At 41.9% G+C, this 22854-nt stretch overlaps 1 protein-coding gene across 1 annotated transcript in view; it reads left to right on the top strand.

Moving 5' to 3' along the window:
• DHFR (dihydrofolate reductase) overlaps positions 1 to 21426 on the top strand; it is a 134097-nt gene extending 112671 nt beyond the window's left edge. Inside the window, exons 5-6 of the mRNA XM_082257595.1 lie at positions 18436 to 18551; positions 21297 to 21426. Of these exons, the coding sequence (XP_082113721.1) occupies positions 18436 to 18551; positions 21297 to 21375 (195 nt within the window). The 3' untranslated portion in view covers positions 21376 to 21426. The remainder of the gene's footprint in view (positions 1 to 18435; positions 18552 to 21296) is intronic.
• Positions 21427 to 22854: the final 1428 nt, after the last annotated feature.

Here is a 22854-nt window from a genome sequence, read left to right as displayed (position 1 = left end):
GAGAGGGAGGGGTTAAGTGTGTCCTAGGGGCGTGTTTCTAACTGTGATGGGACATGTCTACTATTGTAAAAACAGAGATCAACGGTTCTACATAGTAGAACCGTCTGATCTCCATTTTTACACAGGGGAGAATGACAGGCGGCTTGTTTACAATAGCTCCCTCTTTCTCTTTCCCTTTCTCCCTCTCTACCGACGATCGCCGAGTGACCGGCGGACATCGGGTGCGGCGGGCGCCCGCCTCAGCGGGCGCGCGCTCACCCGCTATTGGCTCACAAGCCGGTCACAGGCTAGTGACGTGTATATATACCTCACTTTGCCTGGCCGGGGTCGGCAAGTGGTTAAAAAGTGGACTGTTCCACCGGTGTAGGATTCCCCCAGTTACCAGGTTAAATAAGGAAACCGTGATCCCGGTTGAAGAATCGCCAGCCTTTAAGGATCCCGCTGACAGAAAAGCAGAGGCTGTTGCCTGCAATATGTTCACTGTTTCAGGTTCGGCACTCAGACGAGTCATCACCTTTGCCCTGATGTCGCAAACTGACAGAGTGGGCTAAACTTTTGTGCCGTGACCTGGAGGTTGAGAAGCTTCCCCCTGCCTCTGCTGAGCTGGTGGACCAGTTTGTCCAGGGTCTACAGTTTATCTGTGATGCCTCTTTGGATGTGGCTCCCCTGATTTCTAGACTGTCTGTGGCAGTGGTACAGGCACATATTGTGGCTTAAGTTTTGGTCTGCGGACCAGACTTCTAAGAAGACCTTATCTGATCTCGCCTGTTTGTGGCTACCCCAGTGGGGTCAGTATAGTTAGATCCTTTTGCTCCTCTCGAGCTTCTGCTGAGGCACTTGCGCAGGCTCAAGACAGAAGGAATTCTGGTCATTCTAGTGGCCCCGGACTGGCCTCGCTGGTCTTGGTACGCCGACCTGGTGTGGCTGGTCACCAACGCCCCTTGGAGTCTGCCTCTGAGGGAGGAACTGTTGCCCCAAGGGCAAATCTTCTATCCTGCTTAACAGTCACTGGCTTTGACGGCTTGGCTGTTGAAAGCCAGGTGCTGAAGGATAGAGGTTTGCCTGGGTCAGTGATTTTGACACTGCTGAATGCTAGGAAGTCTTTCTTTAGAAAGATCTGGGCTTGTACGTGGAAAGCGTACATTTCGTAGTGTAAGTCGCTTGGTTTTCACCCTCTCTTTCTCTGTGGTTTGGGGGCTTGACCTTCCTTCCTTCAACAGGGTTTGAGCAGAAGTTTGCCTTGAGTACCATCAAGGGCCAGGTATCAGCCTTGGCGGTCTTCTTTCAGCGACCTCTGGCCACGCACATTCTCTGGTGTGCGTACCTTTTTATTCAGGGGGTCTCCTCTTCCACCGTGGAATCTGAACTTGGTGCTTTCAGTTCTCCAGAAGCCTCCCTTTGAAAATAATCAGGAGATTCTGATTGGCTAAGGTTTAGCCTTGGGAAATGTTTTGCTGTTCCCACCCCTCATGTTTGACACTGCTTTGGGATGGCCCAGTGGTCAAGAATCCTAAGGAGCTTTGTCTGTCAATGAACGAAAGAGAAAATGGGATTTTTTACTTACCGTAAAATCCATTTCTCTGTGTTTATTATTGGGCATAGCACCCGCCCCTGTATGGAGTTATAAAACTTCTGACACTGCTTGTAACAAAACTGGATACCTATAGCAGAGAGGAGGAGTATACCTCCTGGGACTGCCCATAGGCGTAGTTGAGTTTTTCTGCCTAGTGTCTTATGCCTGTAGGGGGCAGTATAACCCAGTGGTCAAGAATCCTAAGGAGCTGTCAATGAACACAGAGAAATGGATTTTACAGTAAGTCAAAAATCCCATTTTGGTTATGATAAAAAGCACAAAGGTTAGGTTCACATGAGAATAAAATGATTTCCGTTGTTGTTGGGGGGTAGTGCTGGGGCAAGTAATACAAATCAATAAATGCCTATCTGATCAGGATCTAAACTGCGTATCAGAATGGCATTTCTTGGCTCTGGCTTCCTTAGAACCTTCAACTTGTTTAGGGTGTATTCATACATACGTCTGGGTGAGTATGGAATGTACACCCATGTATTTTTATGTACATAAAGTTTTTTTCCCAATAGACATTGCATAGGTTTTAATCAGCACCGTTTAATTCAAAAGGTTTTTGGTACGTCGTGCATTTCTCTGCATTATAACACAAGTGTGAACGACCAACACAGCCCAACTCTGGGCTCCTCCACCACTTGTCCACAATCTAAGACCACCCTTCTCCTCTGCCTGTAACTTGACACATCAGGTCTGTGACGAGAACGAGGTAGGGCCGACTCATGGCTAATCCCCACTAGCAACTACTTTAGCCTGACAAGGATATCCTTCACATGCTAATTAGCCTGGCACTTAGACCAGCCTAGGTGGAGTACATGGAATCCACATTAGGGCTGCAACTAACGATTATTTTCATAATCGATTAGTTGTGATAAGAAAAGATGATAAGAAAAGATATACCTCTGCTCAAATCCCAATAGCTTGTACATGTATTTAAACTATCCGGTGCTAAAGGGGTGTGACCATATAATAACACTAAAAATTCTGGAAGGAGACTCTGCACACTGCTACACCCTTTCCAGCAAACTCTGCAATGAAAATCAGGGATATTTAGTTCACAAATATTGCAATACATGTTTAAGCTGGCCAACTGCGTCTTTTCTGGCCAGTCCTACACTGATTTGCCAATGAAAATGTGCTACGGTGGACACCATGCCAACCTGGGGAATAGAGACACAAGATGGGGGACAGCTACTAGGTTCAGGTCTGATATATACATACATATACTTGCAAAAGTATTCGGCCCCCTTGAACGTGGCCACCTTTTGCCACATTTCAGGCTTCAAACATAAACATATAAAACTGTAATTTTTTGTGAATAATCAACAATAAGTGGGACACAATCATGAAGTGGAACGAAATTTATTGGATATTTCAAACTTTTTTAACAAATAAAAAAACTGAAAAATTGGTTGTGCAAAATTATTCAGCCCCCTTAAGTTAATACTTTATAGCGCCACCTTTTGCTGTGATTACAGCTGTAAGTCGCTTGGGGTATGTCTCTATCAGTTTTGCACATCGAGAGACTGAAATTTTTGCCCATTCCTCCTTGCAAAATAGCTCGAGCTCAGTGAGGTTGGATGGAGAGCATTTGTGAACAGCAGTTTTCAGTTCTTTCCACATATTCTTGATTGGATTCAGGTCTGGACTTTGACTTGGCCATTCTAACACCTGGATATGTTTATTTGTGAACCATTACATTGTAGATTTTGCTTTATGTTTTGGATCATTGTCTTGTTGGAAGACAAATCTCCGTCCCAGTCTCAGGTCTTTTGCAGACTCCATCAGGTTTTCTTCCAGAATGGTCCTGTATTTGGCTCCATCCATCTTTCCATCAATTCTAACCATCTTCCCTGTCCCTGCTGAAGAAAAGCAGGCCCAAACCATGATGCTGCCACCACCATGTTTGACAGTGGGGATGGTGTGTTCAGGGTGATGAGCTGTGTTGCTTTTACGCCAAACATAACGTTTTGCATTGTTGCCAAAAAGTTTGATTTTGGTTTCATCTGACCAGAGCACCTTCTTCCACATGTTTGGTGTGTCTCCCAGGTGGCTTGTGGCAAACTTTAAACGACACTTTTTATGGATATCTTTAAGAAATGGCTTTCTTCTTGCCACTCTTCCATAAAGGCCAGATTTGTGCAGTATATGACTGATTGTTGTCCTATGGACAGAGTCTCCCACCTCAGCTGTAGATCATGGGCCTCTTGGCTGCATCTCTGATCAGTCTTCTCCTTGTATGAGCTGAAAGTTTTGAGGGACGGCCAGTTCTTTGTAGATTTGCAGTGGTCTGATACTCCTTCCATTTCAATATTATCGCTTGCACAGTGCTCCTTGGGATGTTTAAAGCTTGGGAAATCTTTTTGTATCCAAATCCGGCTTTAAACTTCTCCACAACAGTATCTCGGACCTGCCTGGTGTGTTCATTGTTCTTCATGATGCTCTCTGCACAGTAAACAGACCTCTGAGACTATCACAGTGCAGGTGCATTTATACGGAGACTTGATTACACACAGGTGGATTCTATTTATCATCATTAGTCATTTAGGTCAACGTTGGATCATTCAGAGATCCTCACTGAAATTCTGGAGAGAGTTTGCTGCACTGAAAGTAAAGGGGCTGAATAATTTTGCACGCCCAATTTTTCAGTTTTTTATTTGGTAACAAAGTTTGAAATATCCAATAAATTTCATTCCACTTCATCATTATGTCCCACTTGTTGATTCTTCACAATAAATTACAGTTTTATATCTTTGTTTGAAGCCTGAAATGTGGCAAAAGGTCGCAAAGTTCAAGGGGGCCGAATACTTTCGCAGGCACTGTATGTATGTATGTATGTATGTTTATATATATATATATATATATATATATATATATATATAATATACACACTAATGTTGCATCGATACTGGTATTGGTGCTGATACTAAGCAATTGCACTCGTGCAAATGCTTGGATACTAAAAACGATACCTTTTTTGGTATTTCATTGACTTGCATTGAGTTCTGGTAAATAAAGTCGCAAAACGGAAAGAATTTAGAGGTCCAAATTGCACTGATCTGCAGCTTTGAAATCACACTGAAGTAGCACAATTTCAAAGACACAGAAGAACTGTTCTTCATAATTTTAAAGAAACCGTAATAATTTTTCACTAGTCTAAACAAAAAACTCTTGGGTATCGGTAATTGATATCGGGGAGTACTTGAGAAAAAGTATCAGTACTTGTACTTCCTGTTCTGGGGTTCCCTGTCGGCACTACTTGCTCCTGCTGTCTTAAGAGTGCCCCTATAGCAAGCCGCAAAGTATAATATAGAGTTCCCCTATAGCAAGGTATGGGACTACATGTCCCATGAGGCATTACTCCTCACACATTCACAAGCTTACTGACATGTATGGAGGGTGTTCTGAGCTGTATGTGTGCTGGACTGTGTATACTGACCTGTATGGAGGGTTTACTGAGCTGTATGTGTGCTGCACTGTGTATACTGACATGTATGGAGGGTAGGAATGGGATCGGGTGTGTTCAGGATCCCGCCGACACCGAGATAGGCAGTGAGACAGATCCCGATCCGCAGCTGCACAGATTCGGAAATATCTCGCTGCCTGTGATTAGCCGTGTGTGGTGTCGGCTTCCTGGCAGGATTGGGCAGGTGGGATCCCAAACACGCCCAAGCCCATCTCTAATGGAGGTTCTACTGAGCTCTACGTGCACTACACTGTGTATGCTGACATGTATGGACGGTGTACTGAGCTGTATGTGCTCTGCACTATGTATACCGACATGTGTGGAGGGTGTGTAGTGGGCTGTATGTGTGCTGCACTGTGTATACTGACATGTATGGAAGGTGTACTGAGCCGTGTGTGGGCTGCACTGTGTATACTGACATGTATGGAAGGTGTACTGAGCCGTGTGTGGGCTGCACTGTGTATACTGACATGTATGGACAGTGTGCAGAGCTGTATGTGTGCTTCACTGTATTTCCTGATATGTAAACAAATAATGCATTCTGTATGCAGGCCAACTAATCGGCTAACCAACTAATTGATTATGAAAGTAGTTGAAACTATTTTCATAATCGATTAGTTGTCGATTAATCGATTAGTTGTTTCAGCCCTAATCCACATCTAAACAATGCTTTGATTTTTTAGAAGTTACAGAACAGACTTCATGGCAACAGGCTATAGGTCTCAGTGTAAAGTGGGATTAAATCGTCATATATTTCTTCAGGTATATTGTTGACAAATATTACTGTCCCATTTGAAGTAATCCAAACCACAAACCATATTCTCAGTGTCAATTAAGTAGTTGTCCATCATTTTCTCGGTCACCCTGTGCCCCTAATAGACACAGGGTGACTTACACATAAGAGGGGTCTAAAGAGCTGAGACAGGGATTTCTCAACCTCTCTAAGGTAAGCTCGGTTCCACGGGCACCCCAACCAAAGTGACTCCCGTCACAAGATCCTCTTCCGATCTTCCCCTTAGGCTTGGTACACACGGACCAAAAATCAGCAAAAACGAATGGGTTTGGCAAGAACCAACCAACTTGGCACATGTACAGCTCCTTATCACAGAAGCCGGTCTTTTGTTGAGCAAGCATTCTGGAAAACTAACATTTGATCAACACTGGCAGCCAGCGCTGACCATTCCCCTTTAAAACACAATAGTTCAGCGAGTAAGATTGCTGCACTCATTTGCTGCAGGCTGAACGAAAAAAAAAAACCGTGTGTGTACCCTACATATGTTTGTCTCTGTCCACTCTGGCTTCCGTCCCAGCTGCTTTATCACTATGACTATTCCTGCAGACTGGGTGTGGTACTAAAACTAGACTAAGGCTGGCCATACTCCATACAATTTTCTTATTCAATTTCCTTTAGATTTACCTTCAACTATGTAGTGCAAGGGCCTGCCTGATTGCATACAAATTATAAGTGTTCAGGTTTGAACTTATATTATATGGTTTTGGTAAATCTAAAGGAAAGTTGAACAAGAAAATTGTATAGTGTATTGCCAGCCTAAGGCCCTTTTTCACACGGACGCCTCCATGAAGCGGAATCCGCTTGCTCAGCAGGAGATCTCTCCGCTGATTCCCGCTGAGCAGGCGGATACCAGGTCCCTGTCCCCTCCGCTATGCAGGCCAGACACAGTCCCGCCTTCCTCTATGCCCATGCCATCCAGTCCACCAGGCGAATAGGGAATAGGACCAACATCCATCTGTTTTTGGCAGATAGGATCGGATCAGATGGCGACGGGTGTCAGCTAACATCCACCGCTCCATAGAAGAGACTGGAGGGTCTGATCCCATCCGCCTGAAAAACTGACATACGGACCTGATCAGATTGCCCATGTGAAAGCGGCCTTAGGTGCCTTTCCCTTCCTTATACCACTAGGTTCAGCTTTTTACACCTTTTACGCACTCACTATATGTTTTCCCTATTCATTACTATATTGCAGCCAGCATTGCACAATATTTTTGTCTGCTCATTACCCCTTTTGATTTTATTTTTCATTTATAATTATAATGCATACCTAAAATTCTATCTATAGCAACTATTTTAAGTGCCATCATGGATTGCCCACCCATGTTGAATCTGCTTCCTGTTTGTTCCTTTGAGTTCTCGCTGAGTCATAGCTCCCGGGTGAGACTCCCCTGGCAATCACAATTTGGAAATATTATCATATCTATTCTTAGCTGATTTGTAAGTATTCAAGCCCCTCTTGCGGCTTTTGAGGTTGGAATTACTCTATGTATTATGAGATACCATTAGGTATGCTACATGCCTGATGTTTTATCTTAGATACTATACATGCATCTACTCCTGAAGAAGTGAACAAAGAGTCACGAAACATGTCGAGATTTCGGATGCAACTTTTGTTTTAATTATGTATTGACAGTTGGATTGAATATGGTCAACATTATACTTAATTATGTATGAAATGCATTAATATGGATTCATTACAAATCGGCTTGTTACCATTTTAGCCTCTTTTTGTATGCAGTATTTTTTCATTTGATAAACAACAATGTTGAAAACTAGTTATTCATTGGTTGTATATGTTGTGCCTCATTTAAAGTCCCAGGACAAATGAATTTGTTGTATGGATTTTTTACAGAAGCAGTTTGGGCACATGTGAGTTTATTCCAAATGAGCATTACAGGAGTGACAGCACTGTATCTACTGGGACCACTGCTGTCTGATTCAAGATGGTTTAGCATTACTGAGCACAACCTCAGGACTGGGAGAAGACACCCAGGGAAATTACACTAGAAAAGGTAGTTGGAACAGTAGTAAGAGGTGCTTTGGGAAGACACGAGTTGGGACTGGTTTTAAATTAAATGTGACACCAGCTGTTCTCCAGTAAATAGAAACTACAAGCTGAATACCTAGGAAATATTCTATGGCCCCATAATCTGGCATAAAGCATGATTACCTTAGTTAAACTGTAATGTAGAATATATAGGTGTTATAATCCTTTTAGGGCTGATCCCGACTTCAGTTGTGCTTTGTATTAAGGCAGCCCATTCAATATAAATGATTTGCTAGCACACCACAATGTGTCACCACATGGCCCTTTTTTTAGCAACGCAGCTCCCATTATGTGCACTGCAGTGTGCTGTGCATTGGAGTGCTATTTACAATGAATTGAACTGAGCACAGACCACAGGAACATGTTAACATCAGCATTTGTGTACGTGTTGCCTCAATGCAAGTGTAAATGTGCTCTTGATGGAATAATGTAGATGTGGTCATCAAGAAACCTAATGCAGCCCATTGAAGAATAATTCTAGGTCAGGCATTTTACTTGTGTTTAACCAGCATGCTCAAAATTGTTCATGGGGTCTTCATGGTAATCGGCTATTAGGTTATACATATTTGTGTATCCTGGAGCTCTTCTATAACAGATTGGGGTAAACTTTAAACAGGCAAACACATCTAAATCACAACCAGTCCAGCATATGGGTAATCTTTTTACAGAAGTCTGCAGTTATAGATTATCTACTAAAGTTATCAGTGTTGTAAGTTAGAATTCCATCATTGTACAAATGTGCTATACTTCCTAAATGTAATTATCAAGCAGCGGCCATCTATAAGCCCCATAAAATAAAAGTATTCCTTTTGCATTGCAACAAAATCCCGGTCTCCGTTTTGCCCACTAATTTGCAACCATTTATTAGTACGAAGGAATTAACAAATTATTGGGGAATTGTACCACAGTAGGTGGGAATGAAGAGATAAGCTACTACATGAAAAGCTCACCTATAAAATATATATAAGCAGGAGGTGATTCCTGTCAAAAACTAAAACGTTAGTTTCTGCAACTGGATTTTGATTAAATGGGGGGGGGGGGGAATAGGCAGTCAAGGATGCTATATTTCAGAAAACATTATAAATCTGAAGGATATCCTTCACTGTGTTTGCAGAAATACAGGACTGCCCAAAAGATGCAAATAACCAGATTTGCCCATGTGTACATGATCGATATGCATAAAAGGGTGGCATTAATCATAAAATAATGGCGTTGTCATGTTGTGCTACCACTTTAAATAGAAATGATGCTTGTGGTGTTCTTCAGCAAACAGTTGTTGCAGGAAAGCAAATCCCTCGATTCCCCCGTCAACACTGACTGAACACAGTGCTATTGTGTTCTCCCGGCGGGGGGAAGCCATCCTGTCAGGAGAACACAATGATTATTGCTAGCGGCCAAAGCCAGTGGCAGTAATAACATATAAAAATCAGACATGTACCCAAGTTGATTGATGAATTGACTCCGATACAATCAGCCTGCCCATAGATGGTTTGAATTTTAGCTAGTCCTTGCTGAACCAGCCGAGATTTGAACCATCTATAGTGACAAGATATCCCCACAAATTCAAATTCCTATCACTTTCACATATCAATGCAGTGTGAGGTTGACCTGCTGAACATTTGTAGCTTGACAGATGGCCACTAAAGCAAAATGAAGCTACACTCAGGAGTCAGACCTCTGTAGGCTCTTAGGCTTCACTATACCTTATTATTATTATTATTGTCATACTTGCCTGCTCTGCGCAATGGTTTTGTACAGAGCAGCTTCGATCCTCTTCTCAGGTCCCCCGCCGACACTCCTGGCTCCTCCCCCCTTCAAGTACCCCCCTAGCAAGCTGCTCGCTATGGGGAGGGGGGGGCATGGGCGTCCGCAGAACTTTTTTTCAGGGGGGGGGCAACATTTTAAGGTCACCCATGCTCCATCCTTTTTTAACAGTGTCATTATACTTTTTTTGAGCATTTATTTTCTAAAGAGCAAACAGCAGCATTTATTTTTAAAGCATTTGTTAACCTGAAAAAATTGATCCTGTTCCCTTAAAGCATGGTATACAGTGCATTGCTGTATAATTTGGCCCCTTCTATCACCTAAAATACCTGGCTTATCCTGCCTGGCTATGTCCTCCCCTCTGAGCCCTGACACTGTGGTCAGTTTACGTGCCTCCGTCAGCCTGTGTGCCCCTGTGTTTTGTAAAAATAAGCCATTCTTTACAAATTTTCAGAACGCCACTCGCCGCTCAAGTGACCCAACACCTCTCTCCTCCTCTCCCCCTCCTCCCGACTGACATCAGAGAGGAATCCTCGGCCCGCTGCAGCCAGCTGTCAGACGGGGAGAGGAGAGAACTGACGGGTCACGTGAGTGGCACTTGACGCTCTGAAAACTGGTAAAGAGCGGCTTATTTTTTTTAAACGCAGACACCGGGGCACACAGGATTAATAAACAGACCAGGAGTTCCAGCCTTTTCTGTGTTAATTAAAAGTCAGCAGCTACAAAAAGTGTAGCTGCTGACTTAATAAACACACACTCACCTGTCCCCCCAGTCCAGCGATGCGGCCGCCCAAAGCCTCGATCCTCTCCCTCTGGTCTCAGCGGCGCCGGTATCACTGGTGTGGGCACCCGGCTGTGACAGTTTGCGGCTTCACAGCCGGGTACGCACTGCGCATGCGCGAGTTGCGCTGCGTGTCTTGATTGGCAGGCAATCTTCTGGGACCTCTGACATGTCCCAGAAGATTGCAGGGAGGGAGGGGGAGAGGAGAACTTCCCCTCAGGGCGCTCCGAGCGGAAGTGGGAGCGGGTATTTGTCAAAACTAGGTACCCGCTCCCCCCCCCCCCCCCCCAAAAAAAAAAATTACATGCCAAATGTGGCATGTCAGGGGGTTAAGACTACCTAAAGCAGAAGTTCCAGTTTTGGGTGGAACTCTGCTTTAACAATCATTTGATTTTGTTGATTGAAATTCCAGGGGGGGGGGGGGTGGAGCCAATGGCTAATGCAATTTTGTCACCATGTTTGTTTACTGGTTTCAGGGCCCACTGTGCTGCAGGGCCCACTGTGCTGCAGTATCGTACAGTATATATGTCGGTGCATTTCACTGTGCACTATCGAAAAAGCTGCATGCACGCTTTTTAGTCCATTGTGGTGTGTTTGGCAGTCTATTCTAATGAATGAACTGCCTTAACTTTTTGATTAAGGTTTTTGTTATTTTTTAAGGGGTTAAAAAAACGAACGTGTTATATTTACATGATTTGTGCAATGGTTTTGCACAGAGCAGCCTGGATCCTCTTCTTCTGGGGTCCCCGGCTTGCGCTCTGGGCTCCTCGTCTTCTCCGTGTACCACCATAGGAAACCACGTCCTGTGGTGGCACATTTACACGCTATATACAGTATCTCACAAAAGTGAGTACACCCCTCACATTTTTGTAAATATTTTATTATATCTTTTCATGTCACTGCTTGTATAACAGTGTAAATTTGCTGCCCCCTCAAAAAAACCCAGCACACAGCCAATAATGTCTAAACTGCTGGCAACGAAAGTTGTACACACCTAAGTTCAAATGTCCAAATTGGGCCCAAAGTGTCAATATTTTGTGTGACCAACATTATTTTCCAGCACTGCCTTAACCCCCTTGGGCATGGAGTTCACAAGAGCTTCACAGATTGCCACTGGAGTCCTCTTCCACTCCTCCATGATGACATCACGGAGCTGGTGGATGTTGGAGACCTTGCGCTCCTCCACCTTCCGTTTAAGGATCCCCCACCGATGCTTAATAGGGTTTAGGTCTGGAGACATGCTTGGCCAGTCCATCACCTTTACCCTCAGCTTCTTTAGCAAGGCAGTGGTCCTCTTGGAGGTGTGTTTGTGGCGGTTATCATGTTAAAATATTGCCCTGGGGCCCTGTCTCTGAAGAGGAGGGGATCATGCTCTGCTTCAGTATGTCACAGTACATGTTGGCATTTATGGTTCCCTCAATGAACTGTAGCTCCCCAGTGCTAGCAGCACTCATGCAGCCCCACACCATGACACTCCCACCATGCTTGATTGAAGGCAGGACACACTTGTCTCTGCACTCCTCACCTAGTTGCTGCCAGACACGCTTGACACCATTTGAACCAAATACGTTTATCTTGGTCTCATCAGACCACAGGACATGGTCCCAGTAATCCATGTCCTTAGTCTGCTTGTCTTCAAAAAACTATTTGCGGACTTTCTTGTGCATCATCTTAGGAAGAGGCCTCTTTCTGGGATGACAGCCATGCAGACCAATTTGATGCAGTTTGCATCGTTGATCTGAGCACTGACTGACTTTAACCTCTGCAGCAATGCTAGCAGCACTCATGCATCTATTTCCCAAAAACAACCTCTGAGTATGACGCTGAGCGTGTACACTCAACTTCTTTGGTCAACCATGAAAAGGCCTGTTCTGAGCAGAACCTGTCCTGTTAAACCGCTGTATGGTCTTCGCCACCGTGCTGCAGCTCAGTTTCAGGGACTAACGAGTCACATGACAACAGGGAGGGAAAATGGCTTATTGAGCCCAATTTGAACATTTTAACTTAGGGGTGTACTCACTTTTATTGCCAGCGGTTTAGACATGAATGGTTGTATGTTGAGTTATTTTGAGGGGACAGCAAATTTACACGGTTATACAAGCTGTACACTCACTACTTTACAATGTAGGAAAGTGTAATTTCTTCAGTGTTGTCACATGAAAAGATATAATAAAATATTTACAAAAATGTCAGGGGTGTACTCACTTTAGTGAGATCCTGTGTGTGTGTGTATATATATGTGTGTGTGTGTGTGTGTGTGTGTGTGTGTGTGTATGTATGTATGTATATAATATATATATGTACAGTATCTCACAAAAGTGAGTACACCCCTCACATTTTTGTAAATATTTTATTATATCTTTTCATGTGACAACACTGAAGAAATTCCAATTTGCAACAATGTAAAGTAGTGAGTGTGCAGCTTGTATAACCGTTGACAACAAAAGTGAGTACACCCCTAAGTGGAAATGTCCAAATTGGGCCCAATAAGCCATTTTCCCTCCCCAGTGTCATATGACTTGTTAGTGTTACAAGGCCTCAGGTGTGAATGGGGAGCGGGTGTGTTAAGTTTTGTGTTATCGCTGCTCTCACTCTCTCATGCTGTTCACTAGAAGTTCAACATGGCACCTCATGGCAATAAAGTCTCTGAGGATCTGAAAAAAATACTTTTTTGCTCTACATAAAGATGGCCTAGGCTATAAGAAGATTGCCAAGACAAGAAACTGAGCTGTAGCATGGTGGCCAAGACCATACAGCGGTTTAACAGGACAGATTCCATTCAGAACAGTCCTCGCCATGGTGGACCAATGGAGTTGAGTGCATGTGCTCAGCGTCATATCCAGAGGTTGTCTTTGGGAAATAGACATACGAGTGCTGCCAGCATTGCTGCAGAGGTTGAAAGGGTGGGGGGTCAGCCTGTCAGTGCTCAGACCATACGCCGCCTACTGCATTAAATTGGTCTGCATGGCTGTCGTCCCAGAAGGAAGCCTCTTCTAAAGATGATGCACAAGAAAACCCGCAAACAGTTTGCTGAAGACAAGCAGACTAAGGACATGGATTACTGGAACAATGCCCTGTGGTTTGTTGAGACCAAGATAAACTAAATACGTTTATGTTTTTGGTTGTAACATGAGAAAATGTGGAAAATTTCAAAGGGTAAGAATACTTTTTTAGGGCACGGTTTTATATATAATATACTTTATATGCTTACCAACCAGCCAGGGACCGACCAAATTAATCTGTCTAACAGTATGTGTTACAAACAGGAGTTTAGTTGCACACATTTGCAAATACTTTTTGTAGTCAAGCTTTTTTCCTGCCCAGTGTCCTACTCCTGTAGGGGACAGTATAACCCAACAGTCAAGAAGATAAGGAGCTGTGTTCCTCAATGAACGAAAGAGAAAAATGGGATTTTTGTCTTACCGTAAAATCCATTTCTCTGATGTTCATTGACGGACATAACACCCACCCCACTATGGAGTTGGCTTTCTTCTGACACTGCTTGTAACAAAACTTAGTGCTTATAGCTGAGAGTGGGAGTATACTCTCTGGGACTGCTCCATAGGCGTAGTCAAGCTTTTTACTGCCTAGTGTCCTACTCCTGTAGGGGGCAGTATAACCCAATGGTCAAGAAGATTAGGAGCTGTGTCTGTCAATGAACATCAGAGAAATGGACTTTACGGTAAGTCAAAAATCCCATTTTATTGGGATTTTAGGTGATAGATCAACACAAAGTGGAACAAAATTGTGACGTGCAAGAAAAATAATAAATGGTTTTCAACTTTTTTTACAAATATGTGAAAATTGTGGTGTGCATTTGTATTTGGCCCCCTTTTAGGCTTGATTCACACCTATGCATGTTGCTTTTTAGCATTTCTGTAGTGCTTTTTGCTGTGCTTTCCACATTTTTTTTTTTTTTTTTTTTTTTTTTTTTTTACTGCAATTTGCATTTTGCGTTTTTTGTTTTGTTTTTTTGGAAATTTTGTTGTTGGGCAGATTTAAAAACACGAATCACGGTAAAAAAACACAATATTTGTGTATTGAAAGCAGGTTCACTGAAGTCTATCACATGTAAAATGCTGCATTTTGCAGGAAAAAAAGTCCCCGTCCCTTTCCAAAAACGCAGAGGCACAAAAATGCATTGTTGTGAACTTGTTCCATACGAACCTATGTTAAAAAAAATTAAATGCATTGCTGCAAAAAGCATGAAAACGCATTAGTGGGAATCGAGCCTTATTCTGATACCCCTAACTAAAATCTAGTGGAACCAATTGCCTTCAGAAGTCACCTAATTAATAGAGTCCACCTGTGTGTAATTTAATCTCAGTATATATACAGCTGTTCTGTGAAGCCCTCAGAGATTTGTTAGAGAACCTTAGTGAACAAACAGCATCATGAAGGCCAAGGAACACACCAGACATGTCGGAGATAAAGTTGTGGAGAAGTTTAAAGCAGGGTTAGGGTATAAAAAATCCCAAGCTTTAAATATCTCACAGAGCACTGTTTAATCCATCATTCGAAAATGGAAAGTGTATGGCACAACTGCAAACCTACCAAGACATGGCCATCCACCTAAACTGACAGGCCGGGCAAGGAGAGCATTAATCAAAGAAGCAGCCAAGAAGCCCATGGTAACTCTGGAGGAGCTACAGAGATCCACAGCTCAGGTGGGAGAATCTGTCCACAGGACAACTATTTGTTGTGCACGCCACAAATCTGGTCTTTATGGAAGAGTGGCAAGAAGAAAGCCGTAAGAAGTCCCGTTTGCTGTTGTGAGAAGCCATGTGGGGGACACTGCAAACGTGGAAGAAGTTGCTCTGGTCAGATGAAACCAAAATTTCACTTTTTGGCCCAAGAGCAAATCACTATGTGTGGTTGAAAACTAACACTGCACATCATCCTGAACATACCATCTCCACTGTGAAACCTGGTGGTGTCAGCATCATGTTGTTGGGGATTCTTTTCTTCAGCAGGGGCAAGGAAGCTGGTCGGAGTTGATGGGAAGATAGCTGGAGCCAAATACAGGGCAATCTTAGAAGAAAACCTGTTAGAGTCTGCAAAATACTTGAGAATGGGGCAGAGGTTCACCTTCCAGTAGGACAACGACCCTAAACATACAGCCAGAGCTACAATGGAATAGTTTAGATCAAAGCATATTCATGTGTTGGAATGGCCCAGTCAAAGTCCAGCTCTAAATCCAATTAAGAATCTGTAACAAGACTTCAAAATTGCTGTTCATAGATGCTCTCCATCCAATCTGACAGAGCTTGACCTATTTTGCAAAGAAGAATGGGCAAACATTTCACTCTCTAGATGTGCAAAGCTGGTAGAGACATACCCAAAAAGACTTGCAGCTGTAATTGCAGTGAAAATTGGTTGTACAAAGTATTGACTTGAAGGCTGAATACAAATGCACACCACACTATTCACATATTTATTTGTAAAAAATTGTAAAAACCATTTATAATTTTCCTTCCACTTCACAATTATGTGTCACTTTGTGTTGGTTCATCACATAAATTCCCAATAAAATACATTTACTTTTTCATTGTAAAATGGCAAAATGTGGAAAATTTCAAGGAGTATGAATACTTATTCAAGGCACTGTATGTATACGTGTGTGTGTATATGTATGTATGTATATATGTATGTGTGTGTGTGTATTAGGCTTGTGACGGTATCAGATTTTCATGCTGCGATTAATTGATTAAGGTTTTGCCACGGTATACGGTATTATCACGGTATTCTATTATTAAATTTAAATTATTAAATTTCCACCTCACTTCAATTTCATTGCTGAATTTAGGGGCTTTGGTTCACTTATGCACATTATTATATAGTCAGTCAGTACAGACTCTGTGAACCAGGCCTAAAATAGGTCATCAAGCAGTGTCTGGCCTAACTGGTGATAACTGGTCCTGGCGCTCGGCTCCGATCCGATGGCCTGGTCATTAAGAGGGCAAATCCTTGTGGTCAAGAAGTGGTTAAACCTGAAGGAGGTGTTGTTTATAAATGACTTTACTATTGCTTTAGGCCTGGTTCACATGTATGCGGGTTGGTGGTTCGCATGTATGCGGGTTGGTGGTTCACATGTATGCGGGTTGGTGGTTCACATGTATGCGGGTTGGTGGTTCACATGTATGCGGGTTGGCGGCCCACATTTGCACAGGCATAGCAGCCCATTGATTTGAACGGGCTGCTATGCCCTCATTTTCCGCAGAAAAAAGGTGCATGCAGCATTTTTTTAAAATTCAGTGGCCTTGAAATCCATCCTGCTTTTGCACCATGCGACTAACCTGCAGTTCCTGCTCTGGCAAGCTTTCTGCATTTTTTGTATACGTGGGCACGGCATTTAAAAACAGTTTGCGTGTGCAGCAACGGCAGGTAAGTCGCATGGTGCAAAAGAAGGATGGATTTCATGGCCACTGCATTTTTTTAAATTCTGCATGCACCTTTTTTCAGCTGAAAACGCAGGCATAGCAGCTCAAGCCCATTCACATCAATGGGCTGCTATGCCTGTGCAAATGTGGGCCCCCAACCCGCATACATGTGAACCAGGCCTAAAGCAATAGTAAAGTCATTAATAGATAAAAACACCGGTCCTCCTGCAGGTTTAACCACTTCTGGATCGCAAGGATTTGCCCCTTTAAAGACTAGGCCATCGGATCAGAGCGCCAGGACCAGTCATCACCAGGTAGGCCAGACACTGCTTGATGGCTATATAATGTAATGTGGGCTGCTATGCGTGTGTATGTGTATGTGTGTATATATATATATATATATATATATATATATATATATATATATATATATATATATATATATATAAGAGCTGCACGATTCTGGCCAAAATGAGAATCACGATTTTTTAGCTTGGAATAAAGATCAGGATTCTCTCACGATTCTCTGTGTAACAAAAAAAAAAATTGGGATAACTTTACTGTTAGGTTTTTTTTTTTTTTTTTTTATTCATTAAAGTCTAATCATTGCGTTTGAAAGACTGCTGCGCAAATACAGTGTGACATAAAATATTACAACAATCGCCATTTTATTCTGTAGGGTCTCTGCTAAAAAATATATATAAAATGTTTGGGGGTTCTAAGTACTTTTCTAGCAAAAAAAAAAAAACTGATTTTAACTTGCAAGCAACAAGTGTCAGAAAAAGATCCAGTCTTTAAGAGGTTAAACTTCCTTTCTCCCTGGCAGAGGGAAGGAAAAGATACAAATGTAATCATTTTTGTTTATAGTTAGGAGACTTATGCTGAAAGGTGTTAGCTGAGTGAGTGAATGAGTCATCCAGCTCACTGAAATGTATCAATTCACAAGTCAGGCAGACTTGACAGAGAAACTCGGTATTTTAAAAATGCCACAATAACAATACCGTGGCTATGCAATACCGCGATATATCGAATTACCGAAAACCGGCATATGTCTAGTGTGTATATATATATACGCACACACACTGCGGCTTAGTCCCGCCCCCTTGTCACTGGATGTGATTGACAGCAGCAGGAGCCAATAGTTCCTGATGCTCTCACAGAGTCCAATGGGGAGTGGAAAGAGCAGCGCCTCGAGATCAGGCTCAGGTAATACATTAAGGTAAAAAACCTGAAGGCCTTACAACTTTTTTAATACAATGTGCAAACCAACACACTTTAACATGTATGCGTTTTACCATGCCGTGGGGGACTGGGCTGGTGTGAATAGGCCCTAATGTTGATCATTTTACTTTAAAGACTGTTTTTGACTACAGAGGTCAGAGTATCAGAGACTTAAAATGAATGGCAGCACAAATCATGGAGGTGCGCATTGCAGTAATGTGTTTACCCCTTTCCAGTAGTGTGAATGTGATCTAAATGAACTTTTCTTCGGCCTGCATGAAATATTACAGCTGTAGTTTGGCTATTAATCACACAATGCAATCATTTACTATACTAGCGGAGGTACTAACCTAGTTTGTGGGTCTCCTAAAAACATTTCTATTTGTCTTTCTATACAGGAAGTTATGGACAAACCTGTTAGCCAGAGGCTGTTTATAACCAGAATTCAGCAAGAGTTTGAATGTGACACATTTCTACCAGACATTGATCTCCAGTCATACAAGCTGCTGCAAGAGTAAGAAAACTGTTTTATTATAATCGGAACTGAATGTGTGTCATTATGTATTATTATAGGACACTAAACACAGGATTTTTGTGTGGTCTTTGACCACTTGTTGACAGCCAACACTTGGATTTCAGTGTACTTCATATAAGGTAATTGGCAACTAGTGGTTACATTTCTTAATAATACAAGATTAAAATACTACATGTAGCCCTACGTTAAAGGCTTTAAGGAAAACCTTTCCTTTCAGTTATCTGTTCAAATTAATTTCCAGTTTTTGAGGATACTGTCTTCGGTTTTCCCAATCTTTGAAAGAGATGCATTTATTTGCACATAATAAGATTGTTTGCACAAGTACTCATTGATATCTTACTGTAAAATCACCATCTACCCGATTGGAAACCGAGTGGATGGATTTTTTTTTGGTAGTTCCTCACATTACATACTTTTGGTAAATCGAATGGACTTTACACAGAGATTGTACAATGAGATCGTAATTTGTATCTTATGCCACACTGTTATGTCTGATAAAAGTGATTATCAGCTGGGATCAATGCTCAAAAGAAATAACACTTGGAAACATTTGGGCTTTTTTGCTTTTTTCTATTTTCACATAAAATCCTGGTATTTAAAGATTGTACAAGATTAGATTGGTCTAGCTTGGCCAATGTAACTATGTATATACCATTACTTGCCAATGCTGACAGAGCTGCTCCAGTGATTTCCACTTGCTTCCAGGTCAAGTACTGAGCGGCTGGGCTGCTGCATTGTTACAACAGGAGGTCGGCCACTCGGCACAGGAGCCTTTCAGAAAATGCTTTGCATTTACTGAATTAATTTACTTGTTCTCTGATTGGATGAGCGAGGTAAGGTAGTGATGTCATGCGGTCCACCTCATGCTCTTCACCTCATCTAATCGGAGAACGCTTTGCATTTATTTAGAGAATACAAAGCTTTTTCTGAATGATGCCCATGCAATGCAGCCAACCTCCTGTGTTCACAATGCAGCAGGCTAACTGCTCAGCACACGACCCGGAAGCAAATGGAGATGATAGGACTTTTAGCCTTTATGGGCATCGGCCAGGTGCATCTCATAAAATTAAAATATCAAATAGTTTAATTTACTTTAGTAATTCAATTAAAAAAATGAAACTCCTATATTTTATATAGATGTGTTACACACAGAGTGATGTATTTCAAGCATAGTATGCACTCAATACTTGGTCGGGGCTCCTTTTGCGTGAATTACTACATCAATGCAGCGTGGCATGGAGGCAATCAGCCTATGGCACTGCTGAGGTGTTATGGAAGCCCAGGTTGCTTTGATAGTGGCTTTCAACTGTTATCTGCATTGTTGGGTCTGGTGTGTCTCATCTTCCTCTTGACAATACCCCACAGATTCTCTATAGGGTTTAGGTCAGGCTTGTTTGCTGGCCAATCAAGCACGGTGATACCTTGATCATTAAACCAGGTATTGGTACTTTTGTCAGTGTGGTCAGATTCCAAGTCCTGCTGGAAAATGAAATCAGCATCTTCATAAAGCTAGTCAGCAGAGGAAAGCATTAAGCACTCTAGAATTATCTGGTAGAGGGCTGTGCTGACTTTGGACTTGATAAAACTCAGTGAACCAACACCAGCAGATAATATGGCTCCCCAAATCATCATAGACTGTGAAAAATTCCCACTGGACCTCATGCAACTTGGATTCTGTGCCTGTCCAAGCTCTGGGACCTTGATTTCCAAATGAAATGCAAAATTTTCCACAGTCTGTGATGATTTGGGGAGCCATGTCATCTGCTGGTGTTGGTCCACTGTGTTTTATCAAGTCCAAAGTCAGCGCAGCCCTCTACCAGGAAAATTCTAGAGCACTTCATGCTTCCCTCTGCTGACCAGCTTTATGGAGATGCTCCTTTCATTTTCCAGCAGCACATGGCACCTGCCCACATTGACAAAAGTTCTAATACCTGATTTAATGATCATGGTTATCACTGTGCTTGATTGGCCAGCAAATGTGCCTGACCTAAACCCCATAGAGAATCTGTAGGGTATTGTCAAGAGGAAGAAGAGACACCAGACCCAACAATGCAGATGTGCTGAAAGCCACTATCAAAGTAACCTGGGCTTCCATAACACGTCAGCATTGCCACAGGCTGATCGCCTCCATGCCACGCCGCATTGATGCAGTAGTAATACATGCAAAAGGAGGCCCGACCAAGTATTGAGTGCATACTATACTGTACATGGACATACTTTTCAGTTAGCCAACATTTATGTATTAAAAATCCTTTTTTTAAATTGGTCTTATGTAATCCAATTTTCTAAGATAATGAATTTTGGGTTTTTACTAGCTGTAAGCCATAATCCTCGAAATTAAAAGAAAGAAATGCTTGAAATATATCACTGTGTTCAAAGCATCTATATAAAATATGAGTTTCACTTTTTGAATTGAATTACTGAAATAATTTTAACTTTTTTGATGATCTTCTAATTTTATGAGATGCACCTGTAAATAGTTACATTCGTCCAAGCTGGACCAGTCTAACTTTGTAAAACATACCATCCCTGTAAATGAATCTTCAAGCCATTTATAAGTGTTTCCATATGGATATGGACCATATGGGTATACTCTACATACTTATCCAATCATATTTCATAGTCACCTTTTTACTGGCAGAGCCATCAATATGCATGCCACTTACATTTGAAGTGTTTGCACCATCATGTGAAATAATTCAATCTATTCCCTGTCTTACATAGGTATCCAGGTATATCCTCTGAAATCCAGGAAGAAAATGGTATTCAGTACAAATTTGAAGTCTATGAAAAAATGCTATAATTTGTTCACGTTTACAGTAAATTTGCTGCACAATAAATATTTTTTACTGTTTTTCAGTGGCTGTTAAAACATTATTTCATTTAAATAAAAGCTAATCTTACCTGGAAACGAAAGACATGAGTCTAAAAGGAAAATATAAAATGCAAAAAGCAAATATATACGAGAACAGGAGTTACTCTCCCCTGGCCATCAATCAGGTTTAAGCACTTATGACCAGTGCCTATGGGGAGACTTGTTTGTTTTTGTTTTCAGTAGAATCATGATGTATCTTGTTTAAAATTCAGTGATTTATCATGTAAATTGAAAAGTTATTTGCCTTGTCAGCATTTTATTTGCACCACCAAGAAGTTAAAATAATGTTCCTGCGGCCTCTTTTAGTCGACATCTCTTCAGGGAGGTCTATCCTGCCTTCAGCTAACCACCAAATCTTTTACCTCCCTCATTAGTTCATCCCTAACAGTTACTACTTTTGTCTCATTAGCCCCTCCCTTTTAGATTGTAAGCTTGCAGGAGCAGGGCCCTCCTAACCCTCTTGTATTAAATTGTATTGTTGCCGTATTGTCCCTTTTTATATTGTAAAGCGCTGCGCAAACTGTTGGCGCTATACAAATCCTGTATAATAAGAATATAATACCATCCTTCATTGTTTGTAAAGGCTAGCAGATCAGAACACAGAACATTCAATGTTGACCTATTCTGAAGTACTTTCCCTAAAACAAAAATTGCAACTCTAGCAGCAAATAAAAGAAGTGTAAAATCCCCCAATAATAAATAAGTTCATATAAATGGGATCTTGCTATCACCTAAAGTGCCTAGTCCACACCACATGCTTTTTACTTGCGTGTGCATTCTCTAGTTAGAACTTATACAGTGCTACTGGTAATATGAACACACTATTCATGGTGTAATTTAACTTTCTACAGCTACCTGCCAATATTGCCATTTGCATTTGGTTTAAATGTGTGTAACCTTTAAGTTGACATTTTACCCCTCTAAGTTCATTCAGAGTGCTTCCTTAAATAGCCACCAGTACCAAGTACTGCTTAAATTATTCGATAGGCTTCACTAAGGTAACCATATCATCCCACAGTCTGTATATTAGGTCTTAGTGATGGCTTCCATGTTTTACAGGGAATATATTGATATAAACCATATGCTGGAAGGGTCTGGGATTATGGAAGCCATTAGGCATTTCATGCCACTCTTGGCTCACACAGGAAGTAAATATTAATGCACAAATAGCAGAAATCTGTCAGGACTGAGCTCTGGTAATGACCATACTCCAAGTGCATTCATGTGTAATTGGTGGCTATTTGACAGATGTGTCATTTTCTGTGATAAGGCTAGCTTGTTTTGCTACTGAATAGTAAGACTTGCTTAGGACTATAAGGTCTTAAATAAGGCTGTTGGGTTCTAGTGCAAACACACAAGTCCTAGTGAGTGTATAATGTGATTAAAGTAGGCGAACAGTGAAGCACT

This window comes from Pelophylax lessonae, assembly GCF_965119305.1.
Source record: "Pelophylax lessonae genome assembly, chromosome: 1".
Taxonomy (NCBI): domain Eukaryota; kingdom Metazoa; phylum Chordata; class Amphibia; order Anura; family Ranidae; genus Pelophylax; species Pelophylax lessonae.
This window is presented reverse-complemented; position numbering and strand designations above follow the sequence as displayed.